The sequence below is a fragment of the Trachemys scripta genome, chromosome 4, assembly GCF_013100865.1.
Source record: "Trachemys scripta elegans isolate TJP31775 chromosome 4, CAS_Tse_1.0, whole genome shotgun sequence".
Taxonomy (NCBI): Eukaryota; Metazoa; Chordata; order Testudines; family Emydidae; genus Trachemys; species Trachemys scripta.
Genome location: NC_048301.1, coordinates 88,381,083 through 88,401,514, shown reverse-complemented (window position 1 = coordinate 88,401,514; position 20,432 = coordinate 88,381,083). Strand labels below are relative to the sequence as shown.

The window sequence follows — 20,432 nt, the reverse complement described above, 5'->3', positions numbered from 1 at the left end:
GAATACAGAGGAACTAATCTCAAGGATCTTTCCCCTTATATGCAGTGCTATGAAAAATGATCCCTTATGAAGATAATTTCCTGTACTGTCACTTAAAGGTATCTCAATTTAAATTCAAAAGTATTTTGAAAGAAAAGGATATTTGTAACTATCTATCAAAAGGCAAACAAAATATCCCATAGTCATCAATATTTCTTTAACCTGTACAACTTTCTTTATTGAAATCATTCAAGGTCTTTTATATACACTGCATGGGTATTCAGTAATGTGCAGAGACTGCTCAATCTAATTCAACTATTTCACAGACTTGCCTCTTCTACAAAGGAACAGATAGGCAGAATACTTTTCAGTATTTTATTATTTCCCCGCAATATCTTACAGAAAATAACCAAACTTAAGATACTATTTGCCCTGTATATTTATCCTCAACTGTACAATATATGCCCGTTTTATCCCAGTCATTCTTTATTCTTATCATGCAAGTTCATATACCAGCAGGGATATTTTAGCGGCAAAAACCTCAGGTTTACATTCCTTGAAACCACAGGCTTGAACCCAGTAAGATCTCAGCTGTTCATCCTAGAGTTGACTATATTGCGTATCATGCAGTTTACTGTGTCAGTCTTTGAGATAGTTTCTTAGAAACTGAGGTACCATTGGCTATGTGTGAACATTAACAATACCATGGCTTATATTCTAAGAACACAAGTTTGTCCCATTATTTTTGGCCAGAATTTCCCATTCCCTTATAGGTGTGCAGCATGCTATGTCTCAGTTAATTACCATCATCCATACAACAGAGGTGACTGCAAATTTGGTGTTTTCTGTAATAAGGCATATTCCCCATGAAAGGCACTGGGTCCCTTCAGGAGACAGTTGCTATATACATAGAAAACATTACTATTTATGATTAGCATTGCATTCCACCTTCCAGATTATATTCAGCACTGACTCTAATCAATTAAATATAAAGGTTTTTTTTTTACTACTTGTTAATTTGAGTATAAAGTAAGTCATTCTGATCTGCTTGCTATGAAACATAGAACAATGTTAATGAATTGCTTACAGTAAGCATGCAAGTAGTGGTAGAATATTTAATGCCTTGAAAGCAGTGTTGCCATTGTAATTTAATTGATAGGCTCACTGCCGTTTCTTTGTAGAGGGTAGCACATGCCCATCTTCAGAGTAGCTACTAAGGTTAAAAGAAATCTGTTAGAACTTTACTTATACTTAAGCATCCTCATTTCACCTAGATGATAAACTACCTTCTCAGTTACAATTTCATTTATATTCTACATCACGGTCTGCTTAACAAAATTAAAGATGCTTGTTTTAATTATTGTTATTATTCATTGCTTTTAACCTTAAGTATGGAAAGCCTAATAGTCAAATTCTGACCTTCCACCACTGAAACCCAGAAGTACCTTCACTTTATGCTGGAGTATGCGAGATTGGAATCTGGCCCTAAATCCTGAGAACTAGATGAGCTTCTATGGCAAAAGAACAAAGCTGATTTATTATGTATGTGCAGAGTTAGATGTGGGCGTGTGATGGGAATTCTGCAACCTAAAAAGGAAATTAAATTCAGAGTGTTGTTGAGAAATTGATTTCTTGTTGTGAGAAGAAATGTTTGATCAATACATACCTGCCACTATCCATCCTCATATCCAAAGGACCATCCTTTCGCAGGGAAAAACCTCTTTCAGGAGTATCAAGCTGCATAGAGGAACACCCAGCATCCAAAAGAACTCCATCTAGCATTCCTGGCTCTACTCCAGCTGAGATTAATAAGGTTTCTGCTTGGCTAAACTGCCCTAGAAGAGCCTGAATCTGTTTCCTATAAGACAATCACAAATAAAAAGTGTCAATCTGAATGTTAATAGTGCAATATTTCTTCCCTTTTAAAGTAGGAAATGAACAAAAAATTGGAATAAAATTTGCAAAACCATATAAGTGACTTAGGCTTCTCAGTCCCATTTTCAAAACAGACTCAGGAAATTAGGAGCCAAAGTGTCAATGACACTTAGACACATAAGTCACTTTGAAAACAGGACTCAGGCACTTTTCAAAGTTTTACCTTAGGTCTAGTTTTCCTCTCAGACCAGATTTACATTAATGCAACTCCACTAACTGCAACAGAATTACTCCAGTTTTCAACTGGTATAAGTGAGAAGGGCCCACTACTTTTATTAATCCAAACAAAGAAAAATGAGAAACAAGAAATAAAAACAAGAACATTAAAAAAACCAAACAAAAATCATTTAAAAAAATTCTATCACAACAAAAATTATAATCACAGTTCCTTACTACTAGAAAAAAGGGAACAAACAAATATTACATGAAGGTTATTTGCCCACACACAAGCACCCTAAATATAAAACTGTACAATACCTCATTAAATGCGTATACTGATGTTCAGCATAATAGGAATAGGATTTCATAGCCTTGAAAAAAGTGGTGATTCATTTGATATACCTACTCAGACATTCAATATTTTAACTTACATTTAAGACAACTCTGAGAAATTTATCAATTTTCTCCAGCATCCTTTCCAACTAGCATATTAATATCATCCAAAAACCAATTAGACGTGACAAAGTGAGAATATCTATATTATTTGTTATGAATATGGTGCATGCCTCTGTGTGTGAGTTTATGATGGGTTACTTCCTATGGAGTTACATCAAAAGTGGTTGTTAGAGGAACAAGCAGGAAAGGTAAAACAATGGCGAAGGCTCATCCCAACAAACACTCAAACATAATAGCTAAGAAAAGACTCCTCCACTCCAACTGTGGTGACATAGCTGTTTTGCTATGGCTGAGATGACAGAGATCAAAGGGAATGGTAAAATATTAGAATACCCAGGGTCTAGAAAAGTATGGAAGTTGAGTGAGTGGCTAGAGGTTTCTCAGAGAGTGTCAGAAAAAACAGACAGAGACAGAGAGCCTGCTGTGAACAGGACAGTCTGTTTCTCCCAGCCAGAGATGGGGGTTAGCTATGCTGAGAGAAACTTGCAAAAGCTGGCAAGGAAAGATTAAGGATAAGTAAGATCCAGACTTAGGGTTAGGGTTATACCTTTTTATTGTTTTTACCCCTTGCTGTATGTGCTTTGTACCTTGGGAGGAAGGAATAAAAAATAGGGCTGTCAAGTGATTAAAAAAAATTAATCACAGTTAATCATGCGATTAATCGCACTGTCACACAATAATAGAATACCATTTTATTTAAATATATTTTGGATGTTTACTACATTTTCAAATATATTGATTGCAATTATAACAGAATACAAAGTGTACTGTGCTCACTTTCTATTTATTTTTATTACAAATATTTGTACTGTAAAAAACAAAAGAAATAGTATTTTTCAATTCACCTCATACAAGTACTGTAGTGCAATCTCTTTATCATGAAAATTGAACTTACAAATGTAGACTTATGTTAAAAAAATAACTGTATTCAAAAATAAAACAATGTAAAACTTTAGAGCCTACAAGTTCACTCAGTCCTATTTCCTGTTCAGCCAATCGCTCAGACAAACAAGTTGGTTTACATTTGCAGGAGATAATGCTGCCCGCTTCTTTTTCACAATGTCACCTGAAAGTGAGAACAGGCATTCTCATGACACTGTTGTAGCCGATGTCACAAGATATTTACATGCTAGACGTGCTAAAAATTCATATGTCCCTTCATGCTTCAACCACCATTCCAGGGCACATGCTTCCATGCTGATGACGGGTTCCTCTCGATAACAATCCAAAGCAGTACGGACTGACACATGTTCATTTTCATCATCTGAATCAGATGTCACCAGCAGAAGGTTGATTTTCTTTTTTGGTGATTCGGGTTCTGTAGTTTCCACATTGGAGTGTTGCTCTTTTAAGACTTCTGAAAGCATGCTCCACATCTCGTCCCTCTCAGATTTTGGACGGCACTTCAAATTCTTAAACCATGGGTCGAGTGCTGTAGCTATCTTTAGAAATCTCACATTGGTACCTTCTTTGCATTTTGTCAAATTGCAGCGAAAGTGTTCTTAAAAATGAACAACATGTGCTGAGTCATCATCTGGGACTGCTATAACATGAAATATATGGCAGAATGCAGGTAAAATAGAGCCGGATACATTAAATTCTCCCCCCAAGGAGAATTTAATTATTTAATTTAAATAAACACTTTTTTTTTAAATGAGCATCATCAGCATGGAAGCACGTCCTCTGGAATGGTGGCTGAAATATGAAGGGGCATATGAATGTTTAGCATATCTGGCATGTAAATACTGTGGAAGCAAAAAAAGAACTAACAGGAAGGGAATTGCAATGCATGACAGTTCTTTTTTTGCTTCCACAACACCTTGCAAAGCCAGCTACAAAAGTCTCATGCAAACGCCTGTTCTCACTTTCAGGTGACATTCTAAATAAGAAGCAGGAAGCACTGTTTACATTTATGGAAGATAAACTTGTTTGTTTTTGCGATTGGTTGAATGAGAAGTGGGACTGAGTGGACTTGTAGGCTCTAAAGTTTTGTATTGTTTTGTTTATGAGTGCAGTTATGTAACAAAAAAAATCTACATTTGTAAGTTGCACTTTCACGACAAGGAGATTGCAGTACAGTACTTGTATAAGATGAAATGAAAAATACTGTTTCTTTTGTTTATAATTTGTACAGTGCAAATATTTGTAATGAAAAATAATAATATAAAACGAGCACTGTACACTTTGTATTCTGTGTTGTAACTGAAATCAATATATTTGAAAATGTAGAAAAACATCCAAAAATATTTAATAAATTTCAATTGGTATTCTATTGTTTAACAATGGGATTAAAACTGTGATTAATCACAATTAATTTTTTTAATTGAGATTAATCTTTTTGAGTTAATTGCGTGAGCTAACTGCAATTAATCGACAGCCCTAATAAATAATGCTTTGTTCTGAAGACACTGTTTTTGAATTGCTTTAATCAACTCACTAGTCACAGGTCCCTGAAAGAAAAGGGGTTGCAGGTCCCAATCACAGATGGGCCTGATACATTAAGAGGCTTTGAGCAGGGGGTTGGACTAGATGACCTCTTGAGGTCCCTTCCAACCCTGATATTCTATGATTCTATGATTCTAGGCTGCGGCCCAGTGACTCAGTGGCTGTACCATCTGGTACCACACCGAGTGAGGTGCAGGAAGCCAGTCCTGTCACCTAAGGGGTGCAACTCAAGAGGGATTAAAAGGGTGTTAAGTGCAGTTTGCCCTGTAACTGTGAAAACATCATTCCTCTTCTCTACAATTATCCTGATGCTGCTTACTCAGGCTATTCTACTCATATTCAAAACATCTAATCTTTTAAAAGATTCTTTGTTTGCCAATCTTATTTAACATTCTTGAAATACTGTTACCTAAAAACAATGGCTTTAAAGAATTTCTAATGATGATTTACATTTACATAACAGCTTACGTCCCAAGGAAGTTTTTTGTTTTGTTTTATAAGAAATGCTCTGTAGGGATCCCTTCACACAGTGAAATGTAATCAACCTGGAGTGACGCATGGCAGTGTATAACAGCATACAATATTAGGCAGAAGTTTAGGCTATGTCTACACTAGAGACCTTACAGCGCACTGCTGTACCGATGCAGCTACGCTGCTGTAAATTCTCTCGTGTAGTCATTCTATGCTGACGGGAGAATCGTTCTCCTGTTGACATAATTAATCCACTCCAACAACAAGTGGTGATATCTATATCAGCAGGAGAAGCTCTCCTGCCGACACAGTGCTGTGCACACTAGCGCTTATGACGCTGTAATTATGTCGCTTAATGTACCTCTAACTGGCGGTTGCCTTTTGAGATTGCCGACACAGGTGCCAATGAGTGCCAACTGTAATGAACACCTGTCTACAGCTGGGTTTATATCATTGACTCATGTCATCTTGGTCACTGAACAGCTAGCTGTCAAACAGCAATGATTTTCACTCAGTATTGATTTGGGCTGGATTCAAACCAGTGACCTAGAAATAAAATGCTCTGTATCCCATTTCTAATTCCTTGAGCCTTTCAGCCTCCTCATTCCAAACTGTTAGGACTGTTTTAAGCAAAACATCCCCCCTCCATATATAATCCTCCATTCTCTAAAGTAACAGCCAACAGTTAAACAGTCTTAGATTGAGAGACTGCTACCACAATGTTTATCTTAGCAAAAGAAAAGAAATGAAATGACACATATTTACCAACTTGACATCTTTAAATGTAAATTCCTGAATGCACCATTTTTAGATCTCAGAAGGAACAACCTTCCACTGTAATCCAAAGGACACAGGATGCACAAACCGATGTCCATATACCCACTTCTGAAAGAACTGCTCGGCCCAGGTTAGATTTTGTGATAAATGAAGGGAGGAGGTAGCTCCCTTTTATGGACCCCCAGCCAGCCAGTAGCTATAAAATCCCTCTTAGTAGCTGTTCTCTAATTGCTGTACCTGTAAAGGGTTAAAAAGTCTCACTGCTATGCATAAGTAAAAAGAAGTGAGTGGGCACCTGGCCAAAAGAGCCAATGGGAAGGCTAGAACTTTTTAAAATTGAAACAAGACTCCCCTTTTGTCTGTCTGTGGTTGTTCTTCCGGGGAGAGGCAGACAAGGCAACAGCTATGCTGTAAAAAGCTTGGGGCCAGATATGAAAAATCATTGGTATCATACCTAGAAATTACTCATTTGAAACCCCAAATATGTAAGTAGATCAGGAAATGTCTAGGAAAATGCGATTAGGTTTATCTCTTTTTATTTCTTTATGGCTTGTAGACTCCTCTGCGCTAACCCCAGATGCTTTTGTTTTGCTTGTAACCTTTAAGCGGGACCTCAAGACAGTTATTCTTCATGCTTAATCCTTGTAGTTACTCTTTTAAAATCTATTAATAATCTGAGTTTCCAGATGTTTTTTTTTAAATAAAATTTACCTTTTTAAGAACAGAATTGGATTTTTGTGTTTTAAGAGGTTTGTGCACATGTTGATTAACTCGTGGCAACAGCTGATTTCCTTTTTTTTCTTTCTTTCTCAGCTCTTCCCCGGGAGGGGAGGGGGATGAAAGGGCTTGAGGGCACCCCACAGGAAGGAATTCCCAAGGGCGCCTTCCTGGGCTCTTAAAGGGGTTCTGCACTTGGGTGGTGGCAGTATCTACCAATCCAAGGTCAGAAAAAAATGTAATCTTGGGATTTTAATACAAGCCAGGAGTGGGTCAGAATTAATTTTTAGAATCCTTGCAGGCCCCCCACCTTCTGCACTTGGAGTGCCAGAGCGGGGAATTAGCCTTGACAGATGTTTTAGCAGGACTGTTGTAAGCAAGACACAAGAAGTAATTCTTCTACTCTCTTCCTAATCAGGCGCTGATTAGGCCTCAACTGAAGTATTGTATCCAGTTCTAGGTGCCACATTTCAGGAAAGATGTGGACAAATTGGAGAAAGTCCAGAGGACAGCAACAAAAATGAGTAATGGTCTAGAAAACATGACCTATGAGGGAAGATTGAAAAAACTGGGTTTGATTAGTCTGGAGAAGAGAAGACGGAGAGGGGACATGATAACGGTTTTCAAGTACATAAAAGATTGTTACAAGGAAGAGGGAGAAAAATTGTTCTCCTTATCCTCTGAGGATAGGACAAGACACAATGGGCTTAAATCACAGTAAGGACTGTTTAGGTTGAACATTAAAAAGTCTGTGAGAGGAGGTGCGGAATGGCCGGGAGAGAGATCGGTGGACACGTCACAAGCTGTGACAGGTAAGGGTACCAGGTGTGTCTTGGCCAAGTAGGAGCAATCAGAACAACGCAAGCTCTGTCCCTTTTTATTTTCAGCAGGACCTTCAACAGCAGAGGAAGTGGAGGGAAGGCATAGAGCAGTGGTTCTCAACTAGGGGTCTGAGGCCCACTGGGGAGCCACGAACAGGTTTCAGGGCTGGCATTAGATTTGCTGGGAGCCAGGGCAGCAAGCTGAAGCCCCACAGCCTGTGGCTGAAGCGGAAGCCTGAGCAACAGCTTCAGAGGATCCCCGTGGTGTGAGGCCCCAGGCAGTTGCCCTGCATGCTATCTCAAAACGCTGGCCCTGGCTTTTATATGCAGAAATACAGTTGTTGTAGCACAGACGGGCTGTGGAATTTTTATAGTATGTTGTGGGGGCTTCCGAAAAAAAATGGTTGAGAACCCATGGAGTAGAGAAGGTCCCTGTTGCAGGGGAGGAGGACAGCATCACCTCAGGAATGTTGTCCTATCCCCACTCTGGAGCAGTAGCATGGACTTCTTGTTCAGGTGAGTGGTGAACAGATCTGTAGATGGTGTCCCCTATTGTCTGAATAAATCGTGAAGTACTGACGGGTGTATCTCCCATTCATGGCCGTGTAGGAGTTTGCGACTCAGACTGTCCGCTATCAAGTTTTGAGGAGGTATGCCGCGGACAGTGTAACGTTGTGGGAGATGCACCAATTCCATAATCTCATTGTTTCTGCGCATAGGTAGGGCAATATGGCTCGACACTGCCGACTGATGTAGTACGTACAGTCAATGTTGTCTGTCAAGATCTTTGTGTGCAATCCTTTGATCAGTGGGAGGAAATGGGCGTGGTCATTCCTGATCACTCTTAACTCAAGGAGACTGATGTGGAGGGATATCTCCCCAGGTGACCATTTGCCTTGTGTCATGAAACCATTGTGATGTGCGCCCTAGCCTATGAGTGATGCGTTGGTGGTGAGGAGCAACGACTATGATGTTTGCAAGAAGGGGGTCCCTTTGCAAATGTTGGCTGGGTCTTTCTACCAGTTTAAGGAGTTTCTGATCCTGGGGGGAAATGATAGTGTTTTGTCCAACTGTAGATTGGTCTGAACTACATTTGGAGACATCACATGTGAAGCCTGGCATGAAGTATCATCGCTGTGCCTGGTGCCATCTGTCCCAAGAGTTGGAGGCAAAGCCTGGCCGGTATTTGTGGGCTGCTTTGAACGGTGTTGAAGGATAGGAACCTGTGTTGATGTAAGAGGGCTTTGGCTTGTAACGCATCAAGGTTAGCCCCTATGAATTCCAGGCATTGCACTGGAGTGAGGTTTGACTTCTGGGTGTTGATCTGTAGCCCCAGTTCTGTAAACAAATATATCGTAGTGTCAGTGACTTTGTGAGCCTCCCAGAGAGACTGGGATCCGGGGAGACAATCGTACAGATATGGGTAAATCATTATCCCTTGAGAGCATAAAGGAGTGCCCACCGTTGAGAGAGCCTTGAAAAATACTCTTGGGGCCAATGATAGCCTGAAGGAGAGTACTCTGTATTGGTAGTGGTTGTGTCCCAGCATGAATCTGAGAAACTGTCTGTGAGCCAATAGGATTGAGATGTGAAAATAAGCGTCCTGGAAGTCGAGGGCCAAAAACCAGTCTCCCTGTTCCAATGCTGGAATGGTTGTTGATAAAGGCAACCATGTTAAACTTTTGAACTTTAACAAACTTGTTGGGAGCTCTGAGGTCTAGTATGGGTCTGCAAACTCCCCTCCTTTTAGGTTTTAGGAAATAACAAGAGTAGAACCCCTTGCTTTGTAGATATTGAGGTACTGGGTCTATGGCTCCTAGCTGGAGATAGTGATATCTTGTCGCAGTATACTCTCGTGAGGAAGGTCCCTGAAGGGGGATCGGAAGGGGTGTTGTGGAGAGGGTAGGGAGATAAAACAAATGTAGTACCTAGTTTGGACAATCTCTAGGATCCATCGGTCCAATGTTATGCATTCCCAGGGACTGTTGAACTCTGCTAATTGGTGGCCAAATGGGTGTGGAATGATGACCAGCTGTATCAGTCGGGAGGAGTGGTCTAATGGTGCCTTGACCTGCCCATCGGTGTTTAGATGTAGAAGGCTGGGATGAAGATTCTGGGCCACAGGGTTTGCATTTAGGGAATTTCCCTTTCTTTCTTTGCTGCTCATAGTGGCGCTGAGGCTGGTACTGAGACGTGTGTAATTTATCTGGGATTGGGGACTAAATAGTCTTTTTTTTTTTCCTGGTGTATAGACACCTAGTGACTGGAGGTAGCCCTGGAGTCCTTCAGGGTGTGAAGGGAGGAATCAGTCTTCTCAGTGAAGAGCTTTGTGCCCTCAAAGTGAAGGTCCTCAACTGTAGACTGCACCTCTTTTGGGAATCCTGACAAATGAAGCCATGATGCTTATTGCATCACCACAACAGTGGAGATGGACCTAGCTGCTGCATCAGCTGCGTCAAGGGCAGATTGTATATACAATACCGTATATACAACACTACTATATTCCTGTATAATGGCCTTGAGTGAGTCATGATGTATTTCTGGCATATTTTCAATAAAGTCATTCAGCTTTGAGTAATTTATGTAATCTCATTTTGTCATGAGGGCCTGGTACTTGGCGATACGAAATTGTAGAGTGGCTGAGGAGTATGCTTTCCTACTGAACAGATCAAGGCACTTCCAATCCCTGTGGCAGGAAGAAGCCATAGACTGGTGTGGTCAGCTACAAGAGTTGACAGTGTCCAAAACCATGGAGTTGGCGTGGGGAAAGAAAAGAAATTCAAAATCCTTGGTGGGTACATAGTATTTTTGTCCGCTCTCTTGCAGGTTGGGGCCACTGATGCTGGGGTTTGCCACATGGTCTTTGCCAAGTCTAAAATGGACTCATTAATTAGGAGGGAGATCTTTGAGGAGACCAAAAAATGGAGGATATCAAGAAGTTGATGGTGGGTATCCTTGACTTCCTCCAATAGAATCTGGAGAGTGTCTGCCACCCTCTTTGCCAGTTCCTGAAAGAGATGAAAATTGTCCAAAGATGGTGGAGAAGGCATGATGGTTTCATTTGGAGAGGAGGAGTATATGGTCCTTGGAGTCACTTCCTCCTCAGTACTGGCTTCCTGTTCCTCTAAACCTTGAGGTATTTCCAAAGCCCTGGATGGTGCAGCTGAGGGAGTGTGCCTCAAGGGTTCTTGGACAAGGCTTGGAACTCCAGAAGTGGCGGTACGCCACCCAAAGGTCCTAATATGGTCAGTGGGGTAGTGATGGCGCTTGTAGGTGGCTGTACCAGGATGGTGGTGTTGAAACCATCTGTGTGTATATATACTTGGGCTCTGTTGGTAGTGAACACTATATGGAGCTTGGGAGGAGTACTGGGACACTAGCTCTTCAAGCTCGCTGTCTGAACACTTGCTAGACAGCAAAGGGGCATTGCATGGCAACAAGGATACTTCCCGTGCTTGGTAGAGGCTCAGTGCTGAGAGGAAGAGACTCCGATGCAGCCGGAATGTGGAGGTCTCTTGAATGGTGGAGTTCTGCCTTTACCGATCATCCTGGTATCAATGCCGGGGACCTTGTCCGCACTAGTTGATCCTGTGCTGGGTGAACTATTGCTGGCAGTACCAATGTGGGCTCATATACTGGAAGCGTCTTCTTAGATGAGTGCTTACTACTTGTCCTTTGGTGCCGATGACTCGGTGCCTGTCCCTATTGGGTCTGTGGGCCTGTCAGTGGTACCTGTTTGTTTCTGTGAGCTATGGATCCTGGACTGAGATGGCCTCGGTGCCAATGGTCTTGAAGATACCGAGCGAGATGGTGATGGCTTGTGGCTATCTCAGGGCTTGCTAGGGGGCTTCCTACTCTCTTCTTATATGATTTGTGAGAGGGGTCTGCAACCTGCTTCTTCAATTCGCAGCCTTTCAATGTAGAATGCTGTGGAGAAGACTCAAATCTACCAAGCAACTGGGGTCAGAGAGCTACCTCCATGAAGATAATCTTCTGACCGAGTTCTCAGTCTTTGCGGGATCATGGCTGGAGTTGTTGGCAAAGACCACACTTCTGTTGTATAGGGCCTTCCCTGAGGCAGTGAATGCACTGAAAGTACTTATCCAGGATCAGGATCATCTCTTTACAAGTAAGGCACTTCTTGAAGTCTGATGAACTGGGCATATCCCATTGGGGGAAAAGGGTCTCAATGGGGGAGAAAAGGTTGGGAAAAAATATAAAGTCTTTTTGTTTTAATTTTTAAGGATAAAATAAAGAAAAGGTGGAAAAACTACAACTAGGAGACTAACTGTAGGTTCGTAGATTAAGACAACAGTCTTAATGGACTGTCAATGGGCCTGTCTCTAGCCAAGGCAGTTGAGAAGGAACTGAGGAGGGTTAGCCAGCGTGTGCTGGCTAGTCTGGTGGCGCAGCACAAGGAGAGACAGCGAATGTGTGGGACCAATGGACACTGCTACCAAAATTTTCCAATCAGCAGCACAGGGATGCAAGCATACCTACAGTGGAGCACCCAGAGGGATACTACTCGAAGAAGAAGTGGCTTATTAACACCTCTCCAGTCATGGAGGGGAGGATGCTATAATGAACCATAAATCCAGTGTCTCTGTTCAGTCCATGATTTTTAGTATCTAGCAAAGTTATGAATGTAAACTTCCAGGCCTGTCTTTTGAAGGTATTGTGCAGGTTTCCTTTGAAGATGAGGACTGTGAGGTCAGATATAGAATAATTGCTTTGTGAAAAGTGTTCACCCACAGGTGATATGATGTTTTTGTCTTTTATCATTTTTCTGTGAGAGTTCATTCAAGAGTGCAGTGATTGTTTCATTTCACCCACAAAGTTGATTTGGGGCATTTAGTGCATTGGATGAGGCACACTATAAATTGTGATAGGCATGTGTAGGGCCCATGAATCTTGAAAGGTGTGCTGTGGGGGTGTTGTCCATTGACACAGTGAAGATACATCTACAGCTATTGCATCTGTTGTTCTGGTAGGGTCTGGTGCTACTTTGAGTTGGTGTGTCCTAGTCTGTGGGAAGCCTGCTTCTGATGATGAGTTTGGAGAGGTTGGGGGGTTTCTTTGAAGATCAGAAGAGGGGTTCAGGAAAGATTTATTTCAGTATGAGGTCCCCATGACTATGGTTGTAATTGTTTGTTTGATACCCTATATGAACTGGACTGTACATTTAATAATCGCATGCTCTCAAATAAATTATGTTCAAGAGGTCAAGTATAGGTTAAATAAGATTCTTCATAGAATTTGAGTGGCAGACTCTAGATTCAAAAACATGCCAACTTCCTAAATTAACATTTAGAACACTGAACATCTCACATTGTCTGAACTAAAGATGAATATACTTGCCTAGAGAATTTTCTTTTTTCTAACTCCTCCCACCTCTGATCTGCCTGCCTCTCAACTCGTGCTGCCTCCTCCTCTTACCTCAGTTGTTCTCCCCTAGCCTCCAAACAGCAGAGCTTCCCCTCTTCCTCCTCACACCACCCAACAGTACCTACAGGATACAGCTGCCCTTCTTCAAGACACATTTAACCCAGCCCCAAAGAGTGATGCTTATAGAACCTCTTGGCCAAGTCATCCCCACACACAGCTGTCTGAGATTTTAGATTACCTCAGACAAAATCACTTTGTAGATTATTTAGATGTATAAATTCCACACATACCCATCCCATGCTCTGGATGTGTGTAACAGGATTAGTACCAGTCTCTTGCGAGTGCCGCGAGTGCCCCTCTGATTGACTGCAGTCACTCAGTTTGTGGAATGGGGTGGCATCTGCCTCTCACAAGTGGTCCCTCTCCCCGGTCGAGAGGGAGGTTTTGGCAGGTTTTCAGTGACTCAGCCCTCTGGCCGAGTCACACACACTGTCTATAGGCAGAACAGAACAAACCCCTTACAGGGCATATAGTCTTTACCTTTTCCTGGCTCAGGTATCGGGCCATACCCCAGGGCTTCCTCCCTGGAGACACTGTCTTCCTGCAGCCTCCCTGAGCTCAGTCCTTACTCAGTTCACGCAGCCAGCCAGGGCCTCCCCCTTAGCCCTGCCCACACTGAGATGTCCATGGTCCTGCTGCACTTTCAGCCAGCCAGGAACACGGTCCTCCCTCTTCCAGCTCCAGGCAGCAACTGACTGACTCTGTCAATGCTGCTCCTTTTTATACAGCCCTCCTGAAACCTGACTGGTCGCAGTTTGTCTGATTGGAGGACTTCCCTTCTGTTCTTCTCTGGGGGAGGGTGTGGCAGGACCCTGAGGCCTCCAGCAGGGGCCTCTGGCCTAGTCCACCCCATCACAGTGTTTTAGCATAATTTCAGCTATACAACACCAAACATCCAGATTTTATATAATGGACCATGTGACCTGTGCTTAGATGCTACAGTGATGGGGACCACACAGACACCTAGATAGACCAAAAAACATCTACTGGTCATGCTATTTTTTAAATGTTTATCTTTTTTAAAATAGGAAAATGTATTTAGTCAATCTAAAGCATAGTTATGGCAGGAATTGTCTGTTGAACACATTATATTTATTCCACAGCAAGCATATTCTATCCAATAAAAATTTTTAAATGTCAGTACTGAATCAACTTTGTCTCTATTTTTGGTTAAATTAAAGGTCAAGAAGATAAACATTTTTTGTATACTCAAAATCAATAGACTTTTCGGATCCCAGATGGTAACTACATGGGCAGTTTTCAAAGTAGAAAATGATGAGCCTCATTGTAATTTGAGAAAATGTATTTGCTAGTTTCATAAGTACTGCAAAGTTCTGCTGAATAAAGGGTAGTAAATTATGCTCTTATGTTACTGAACTTATTTTTAAAGAGATTTAGGGCTTGTTTACATGAGAAGTTACACATCCAAGTTAGGATGTGAAGTTACAGCATGCTAGTTACTCCTCACTATCTTTCCATGTGGACACTTTTACTGCATGCTATGAAAATGCCTTTGTGAACTTATTCTCCAACACAATAAACATTAATCTGCACCAGCATTTTAGATAATATGGTCACACTAAACATTAAAATTATATTTTAAATTGTAAAAAGTTAATAAATTATTCATATATGATATAAGCATATTACACGAGTAATCTGTGTTATAGATAGTTATAAGAACATCAGTAGCAGATGCTGTCGTTGCTTATAAGCAACCAACTGATCTGTTGAAGTCTATAACAATTGATTTGCCATTTGTTAAAACAACAGTTGCATCATCTTTACCTCTTGTAACAGGTCATACTGACAGCAGTAAAATCACTTTTAAAAAAGTGACTGTTCGCAAGCCAGTGGTCTGAATGAGCTTACTCTTGCCACCTATTGATGAACTGAGGGTAAAGATGTGAGGCTGTATTTGCACGGACACACCTACTTTGCCTAGGTGATCTGCAAACATACCTGCTTTGCCAAAGTGATCCATTTTGGCTGTTTTGGGTTAAATTCACTTCAATTTTGGATGTGGGGATAATGAAATATCGTTATCCTTATTGTATGATTGAAGAGCAGAGGACTGTACTTAACATACCCTAATTGAGAGGGTCACCCTAAATGTAATCTTACTTGCTAAGTATGGGGTAGTGATGCCAGATCCAAGTGAAAGGCAAGGAAGATTGATGCGGTGTCTTATGTAGTGGTAAAGACTCTGTTCAAAAGGTCCTAGATGCCATTTGACCCTCTCCGTCCAGTATTTAAAGACAGAGCTAACTAGAATCAATTGATAGTCCTTGTTTCTTCTCAGTGACCATAAGAGCTGAAATCACTGATATGTTGATCTTGGGGGCTCAGGCTTAGACATAGTGTGGGTACAGTGTTCTAGTGCAAGACAACACAGGGGAGGAAGAAGTGACATTCCCCACTACTCAGTGAAATCACTAAAAGCTGAGGCAAAGGACTACTACCCAAGGTAATTGGAGGTGGGTGTTTATTATTGTTTGCATATTTTTGAGTCATTGTTGCGGTGTTTCCCAAAATTAATGCTATGTTCCCTCTCCTCTTAATAAATGTTTCTTTTCTTATACACTTCTTATATATTCAATGCTTTAGAGTGGGGAAGCATAGCCTCAGAGGACCCAGGAGTGGCAATTAGTTTTCCAGGATTTCTGGCTAGAAGCTTGAGATGGGCTTGTTTCGTAATTTTAAGAGGAACATGTAGATATGGACCCCGGTCCTTGTTGCTGCCAACATCATCGGGCAGGGGGTTACACATTCATCACCTTATTCACGTCCCTATCTGTGGGTATTTTTCACTAGTTCATCAACTGAGCAGCTTCACTTTGAGTTGATAATCCTTATATATTTCCTTATTCCTTCTATGGCACTAGTTTAAAAAGGTATTTTAAACCCCCCTAATATTAAAGGCATAGTGCTGCTCCTATTGAAGTCAATGGGAATTTTGCTACTGGACTTAAATAGGAGCAAGATTAGGCTCCTAATGTTAATGCCAGAAGAGCGTTAATTCTACACGGAAGAGCAACTTTAGTGTCTAAATCTTACATTTGTTACTGTCAGTAAGACTTTAATATGTTTAGAACAACAGTAAGATCTCAAACTAGAACAGCTGTGTTCAATCTGCAGTCTGCAGACCCCAAGGTCTGAAGACTATGTCTAAGAGGTCCACGAAAGGTTGTTTTTCCATAGAAAGGTGGTTTTCAACCTGTGGTTCGTGGTCACTATATCTAAGATTTCCAAAGGGGGGATGCACCTCCATTTGAAATTTTTTAGAGGTACGCAAATGAAAAAAAAGGTTGAAAATCAGTGATCTAGAAGATGTAATGCAGTTCTGGAAATACATGAAAAGAATGTGAATTACAAAAACATAAGAAACAAGAATTATGTATTAACACTTTTTCAGAACACATAAGTAGACAAATAGCAGAATCTGGCTATTCACAGAGCAACAATCATCATACCTACTGTTTTATTATCAGAAAAACACACAGTACAAACAATGTAATCTAAAAAATATATATCATATCCTTGGTTTATCAGCATTAAACCACAGCGAAAACTTTGAAGATGTGAGGTCATGTTAGTGGGAAAGAGGATGCAGCAGCAGGACAGGATTGCTTAAGAATGATCAGTTACATTATCATGACCAAGAGAATGTGGTCTTTCACAGTCTGAAGTTTTGCTCAGGTTCCCAGAATCCCTGCTTGCTATGCACGGTAGGAAACAAATGCTTGAAGGAACACCTGCTGCTCAAATTTAAAGGAGGAATAAGGTGCACTCAATCCACATCCCTGAGCAATGCAGTTATATTGACCCAACTCCTGGAATAGAGAGTGCTATATCATTGGGAGGGCTTCTCCTGTTGACATAGCTATCGCCTCTCAAAGAGCTGGATTACCTAGGCCAATGGGAGAAGCCCTCCTGTTGGCTTAGGTAGTGTCTTCACTGAAGCGCTACAGCAGAACAGCTGCACCTGTGCAGCTACAGTCTTTTAAGTGTAGACAAGCCCTCAGTCTCCTTGACTGTCTTGAACCATCCTCCTTTGTGCTGGCATACTGTCACTGGTCCATCTGTACAGACAGTAACAATTAACTGCTGTCTGCACAGTGTGGATCAATATGTAAAGATTCTGTCCATGACATAAAATCAGATTAAATAACTGTTTTTAATAGAAGCAAATTAAAACAGAGTTTTGTTATATGGTTGCTCCTCTTACAAACTCATGACTCCTAACCATTAGTAGCCATTGTCCAAAAAAGGTTCATTACAAAACAAGTTAATATTATTAATTTACACTCAGTTTAAAGATATCTCAGAAAAGGTGTGAACATGAATTGTAAACATTGCACCTAGGATAATTTAAAAAACCCTGCTTATAATTACAGTATCAGTTTAGTGCACTATTTCTAAGTTTTTAAAGTTTGCATTTATTTTACATTGTTCAACACACTCATCTGTGTATAAAACACAGCTCTGGAGTTCATGAACATGCTTTTATGATTTAGCAAGTAACAGAAAATGGACAGTCAAAACAGAATATTCCTTCATACACCTACACATTCAATTGTGTTTTAATATCTGACTCATATTACAATTTGATTTACGTTTTGTAAGATTGTTATAAACACACAGATCATACAGTATGTAAAACTCTCTTATCCTCTCTGTGGAACTGACTAATAAATGTTGCTACTGGTACATTTTCTTTAGCTAAGCAAATTTATACAATATTTTTTCCACATCAATAATTTTGACATTCTAAAGAGCCTTAGTCATGGAGAGAGCTTGCTCAAAATTGTTCATAATTGTTGCTTTGACAGATCTGCTGCTACTGATACTTAGAATATATTTGCATAACCTTCATGTTGTTAAACCAATGCGGATCTGGACCCTGCGACTTAGTGCTAGCACTATGATACAATTGAGAAAAAAAATCTAAGCCCTAGACAAGTTTTTTTATTCAATAACTGCTGAAGTTGATCAAGTTGCCTGACAAAACCCTAGAGGATTTTTACTTCACCAGCTACTTCGTATGACACTGCATTTTACACTTCGGACAGTAAGGCTGAGCATAGTTGGGCTAGAAGTACAGTTTTGTTGGCTTTGATCTTTCTTCTTATCAACCCAATCTGTCTCTGGTAAAGACACTCCCACATTCCTAATTCTCACCTAGCTTCAACATCATATAGCCTGACCTCCACCAAGAACAGAGAGTGTCACATTCCTTTTCTATATCCTCCTAGCTGGGAAGACCAACCTGAGGTATGGAAGGAAGAGCAAAATGGTAACACAAGTCAGGAAAGAAGGAGATAGGTAGGGTGCAGCACTATGTTAGTAAGACAGAACAACTAGCCTTCCTCCTCCTCCTCCTCCTGCTATAGCACCATTTATTAATACCCATTCAACTCTAGGAAGCAGGTCTGGCTGGTGCTCTATAATGGTTAAAAGGACCATCACCAGCTTAAACCAGATAATATAAAACATGTTCTTTGCCTCTAATACTAACCCTATTGTTAACACTGAAAGAACACTTTAAAAGTAGAGACAATGAAGGAGCAAAATGGCCCAATGCCTCCCTATCGAGAGGGTGGGACACTCATGAGATCTCTGGGTGAACCCTTCAACCAGTCCATCTCTGAAGGCAGTTGTAATGCACTGACTGAGTCATGAACCCTTACTGACCTCCCTGGGCAAAAATGATGCTGTCACCAAAAATGATATGGACCTGGGGGACTGGAATATAGTTTGGGGAGAGCTGATACATCCAGGCTAATGTTGCCTCACATAACTAAACAACTTTAAGGTGGTATCACACAGCGTGATGGTCCTTTAAGGGATTTGGGTTTAGACCAGGGGCAGGCAAACCTTTTGGCCTGAGGGCCGCATCCATTTCCAAAATTGTATGGAGGGCCGGATAGGGGAGACTGTGCCTCCCCAAACAGCCAGGCATGGACCGGCCCAACTCCCCTATCCCCCCTTCCTGACTGCCCCCATTCAACACCTGTTCCCCACCCTCTGACCGCCCTGACCCCATCCACACCCCTGCCCCCTGACCACCACCCCAAACTCCCCTGCCCTCTATCCAACCCCTCTATTCCCTGCCCCCTTACTGCGCTGCCTGGAGCACCGGTGGCTGGCAGCGCTACAGCCACGCCACCCAGACCACCAGGACAGGCAGCTACGCCGCCCGGCTGGAGCCAGCCACACCACCGCACAGCACAGAGCACTGAGTCAGGCCCCGGCTCTGCAGCTGCGCTGCCCCAGGAGCTCGCAGCCCCACCGAGCTGAGGCTGCGGGGGAGAGAGAACAGCAGGGGAGGGGCCGGGGGCTAGACTTCCAGGGCAGGAGCTCAGGGGCCGGGCAGGAGGGTCCTGTGGGCCGGATGTAGCCCGTGGGCCAGAGTTTGTCCACTTCTGCTTTAGATCCACCTGTCACTAACTAGCTGCCTGCCAGGTGATGTGGCTGGATTGCTTTTATAGGTACCCACATTACCATTGCATTAAAAGGGCATAGACAACATAAACAAGGTTTCCTAAAACTGGACAAGACAGAAAGGAACTGCAGACCAGATGTTTACCAATTAATTTCAAAACACAAAGATTTTACAAAAAATTCTGAAGCGTAAAGGCCATCGTAGCAGATATCACATAATCCACTCCGCTGCTCCCAAAGCTACACCTCCATCATGATTTCATAAAGTGGGTTGGCCCTCCCAGGAAGGTGGGCTTAGTCCCAAATGTGACTAAAGTCTATTGACTGAATAGGTATAGGCGAATAAGTTATTTTCGAAAGGCTTCCTCACACTATTCTAGAATAAAAGTCACTTTTATTTTAGAATAATTATTCCGCTTTGTGGGATTACGTTTTCTTCTGATGAGTTTATACACTGTCTGCATGAGTAAGCACTTAGGCCCCACTTCATCAGAGCATATACTCGGAAGAAAGCCATGTGCTTAAGTCCCATTATAATTGATGGAACTTAAGCATGTGCTGTGTTGCAAAACGGTGAGAGCTTAAGGATGTCAGCATTTCCAAACTCTAATCAAATCTCAGAGGATGTATCCAACTTTAAAGATAACCAAGTTTCAGTTAATCAGAATGTAGATAATCAAGGTTTATATGTATTTAGGCATGTGCCAATAAATGTTAAATTCTGATGAATTTTGAGTTATACAAAAAGTAGCTTATCTGCTTTCATAAAAACACCTTTAGTTT

The 20,432-nt window shown here is 41.5% G+C and overlaps 1 protein-coding gene across 6 annotated transcripts in view; it reads right to left on the bottom strand.

Moving 5' to 3' along the window:
• The window catches only part of METTL15 (methyltransferase like 15), a 202,365-nt gene that overhangs the window by 17,121 nt on the left and 164,812 nt on the right, over nucleotides 1-20,432 (bottom strand). For all 6 annotated transcript variants that reach the window (XM_034769865.1, XM_034769867.1, XM_034769868.1 and 3 more), the window contains one exon: nucleotides 1,646-1,837. In XM_034769865.1, coding sequence (XP_034625756.1) covers nucleotides 1,646-1,837 — 192 coding nt within the window. The remainder of the gene's footprint in view (nucleotides 1-1,645; nucleotides 1,838-20,432) is intronic.